Below are 3,129 nucleotides of genomic sequence, written 5' to 3' on the forward strand. Positions count from 1 at the left end.
CATTTTAACGCGACAGGACCCACAAATTATGCACACGCAGCCACCGACGCATCACCCCACCACCACTTGCGTATTGGACTTGGCATGCTCACCCCTGGACCCAGACGATGGTAAAGTAAAGTAAAGTAAAGTAGGAGGGCATTTAGTTATCACTCCGATGTTTCTGATTTAATTCTCAGTATAATATATTTATAGAAATTTTTTTATCAAAAAGAATGGGTAATTAAGAGACATTGGACTATTGAACCACCGACGATGCGTATTTTCTAATTCATCCTCCAGACGCGGATAGAACGACCTGGCACCCCTTCTCTTCTTGCTTCGTATCCTGTCATCTGACGGTTGGTGAAAAACAACAGGTAGGTGTTTAGTTTTTTTTCTATAAAAGCCCACCCAATCCCACGCCTTCGTGATCTCCTCCACTCGTCGCTCACCGAGCCCACCCACCGAGCGCACCGCTTACGCAGCGAGAGGGAAAGAGAGAGGGAGGTCGCGAGAGAGCCGAGGGGGCTCGTCCGGAGCTGGCTAACCATAGCGCAGGAGAGAGCCTGGAGGACCGCAACAAGTGGCGAGTGCTCGCCCTCTATGAAGCCCTGAACGGTCGCGACGCGGACCGGGTGCAGCAGCTGCTCGCCCCCGACATCGAGTGGTGGTTCCATGGCCCGCCGGAGCACCAGCACATGATGCGCATGCTCACCGGCGCTGACGACGACACCGCCGCCGAGTTCCGATTCTTCCCCGAACGAGTCGCCGCCTTCGGCTCCACCGTCGTCGCCGAGGGCACCGGCCCCGGCGCCGCCACCTCCTGGGTCCACGCCTGGACCGTCTCCCCGGATGGGATAATCACCCAGGTCCGGGAGTACTTCAACACCTCCGTCACCGTCACCCGAGTCGCCGCTGACTCGCCGCCCAAGCCCTCGGTTTCGCCCAAGGACTCGCCCAGGCCGACTCACTGCCTGCCCGTGTGGCAGAGCCGCGGCCGCAAGTCCTTTCCCGGACTCGTCCTGGCGATCTAAACATAAGTAATCCGAATCATTAATTAAGCCTAAATTAATCAATCTTAATCGCCGAGGTGAAGGCTTAATCAATATATGGGCTGATAAGGTCACTGTCATTCGAGTCCTAATTAAGAGTTAAGTCTGTGGTTTGCTTTAATTATCATAGTTTTAATAGGTAATTAAGATGAAGGAGAAGCGTAGAGGAATCATGTCATCCTTCCTTCCTCCTTCAGTAGCTGATGATGATGATGCTCATGTGTGTTTATCGTTCTCTTATATATTGAATAAAAGATGCTTGTGTGCTTGCTTTAAAATCAATTCGCGTAATAATATGATTTAGAGATTCATAATTGAATGAACACAACAATAATTGTGTAGACCAAATCAAACAATGAACTAGCGACACCATTTATTATACCGTGTAGATCAGGGAAGGGAATTGAATAAGTAGTTGGGTCAGGATACGACGTGTCGGATTTCTTACCACTGCTCAAGATGACGACGTGGATTGGAGGACGATTTTTCTTTCTAATGACGAACAACTGAGCTAAATTTGGAAGAATTATGAGTTGAAAATCAATTGATTCTCGTGATCGTCAATTTTTCTGAATAGAAAAAGTCGAAAGAGATGGCGTTTGTTTTGGAAAAAAAAAAGAGAGATGAAAGGATATGCTTTCCACCAGATATCCAGAGTCTCTTGCCACCGCCTTCAGTCAGTGTTCATGCCACTCTCGTCAGTGGTCGTTTCATTCTGATCACGTCAGGAATCCAAACTTTAACAGTTGGCCGCTTGCGACTTTTTTGCTTTAGTTTCAAAACAACTTTATTGAAAAATATGAGGAAACAAAAAAAACAAGTGAAAAAGTGGCTGCCAACTTACTGAACATTTAACTTGTTGAGGAAGCAGAAAAAGGGACAAAGATTCATAAGAAGATGTGTTTCCTGCAACTTGTAAAGCACCTCAGAACTGTTGCGGCAGAAGCACTACTTGAGCAAAAGCTCAACAACAAGCGGATTTATGCTCGTAATGTTACGTAGACCTGTAATTAACCACTATTATCACAATTTATTTTGTGTGATGAATCTCTAAATATTCATCACCCCCTCCCTCTCCTTCTCTCTTGTTATCATTTCAACTTATCCTCACAAGTAAATTAGAGGATGATAAATTTACTATAATAAAGAAAGAATCAACTCCTCTCACCCTTTAGTCACTTGACGATTGACTATAAATTGATCCCTGGTTTATCCCTTTCACATAAGCTTGCTACAAATGCAATTTACATAGACATGATCAATGTAATGTGATTGAATACAATTCCAAAAGAGAATAAAAGAAAATTTTGTCTAGTATTTTCAGTGTGTTAATCTGATATTGTCTATGGTAGTAACATTCTCACTGGAATTCAAAAAAGAAATTGCCAGGATGTCAGTGGATAAATCATGGTCACCTGAACAACAATCAGATTTAGCCAATTATATGAATATACTGAAATACTGAAAATTACCCATTAATGATAACTGGGTTGCTAATATGTGGCACTTACTATCTCCATTTCTGGGTAAGAAATCACATAATTTTGCTAATGATAAATGTTGTTATGATCTCAATGACAGCACATAAAGAGAGAAAAGGAAAGCTGGAAATTCATGCGGCAAGAAATTAAAAGAAATTATTGGATCATGCAAATACGGAATTCAAGGAAATTAGTTACATTTTTCTACAACTGTTCTATCCTATGAATCAAACTAAGTGATACTAATTCTTGTGTAACTAAATACACCATAAATAACATTGTTTAGGGCTTCCATAAGTTTCATTACCCTTCACGACCAAATAAATTTCAGAAAAAGAGGCCATGATATATACATATGTATATAAGAGAGACAATGAAACCATTCATTCTTACTACTACTTTAGTCATGTCAATGATATTATTACTTCAATAAGTAGCGAAGGTAGATTTAATTAATGAAACTGTCAAGAACACTCTAGCTCATATAATAGTCTTGTCCAAGTAGAGGACAGACAACAAGCTGTGTGTATTGCGATGTATCAACTCTTCCTGTAGCCAAGAAAGGAGTACATAACTCAAAATGAATCCAATGTTTTCAATTTTGATAGCTGACG

The 3,129-nt window shown here is 42.1% G+C and overlaps 1 protein-coding gene across 1 annotated transcript; it reads left to right on the forward strand.

Annotated features, from left to right (window-relative positions):
• Nucleotides 1-416: 416 nt before the first annotated feature.
• On the forward strand, nucleotides 417-1,312 carry LOC122025054 (senescence associated gene 20-like). The gene has a single exon (XM_042583808.1). It carries the CDS (start codon nucleotides 681-683, stop codon nucleotides 1,014-1,016), a length of 336 nt encoding a protein of 111 aa, XP_042439742.1. The 5' UTR covers nucleotides 417-680; the 3' UTR covers nucleotides 1,017-1,312.
• The last annotated feature ends 1,817 nt before the right edge of the window (nucleotides 1,313-3,129 follow it).

Source organism: Zingiber officinale, chromosome 9B, assembly GCF_018446385.1.
Source record: "Zingiber officinale cultivar Zhangliang chromosome 9B, Zo_v1.1, whole genome shotgun sequence".
Lineage (NCBI taxonomy): Eukaryota > Viridiplantae > Streptophyta > Magnoliopsida > Zingiberales > Zingiberaceae > Zingiber > Zingiber officinale.

Bases quoted from the DNA above. Each gene is read 5' to 3' on its own strand.
- LOC122025054 (XM_042583808.1), top strand. From the start codon at position 681: ATGATGCGCATGCTCACCGGCGCTGACGACGACACCGCCGCCGAGTTC.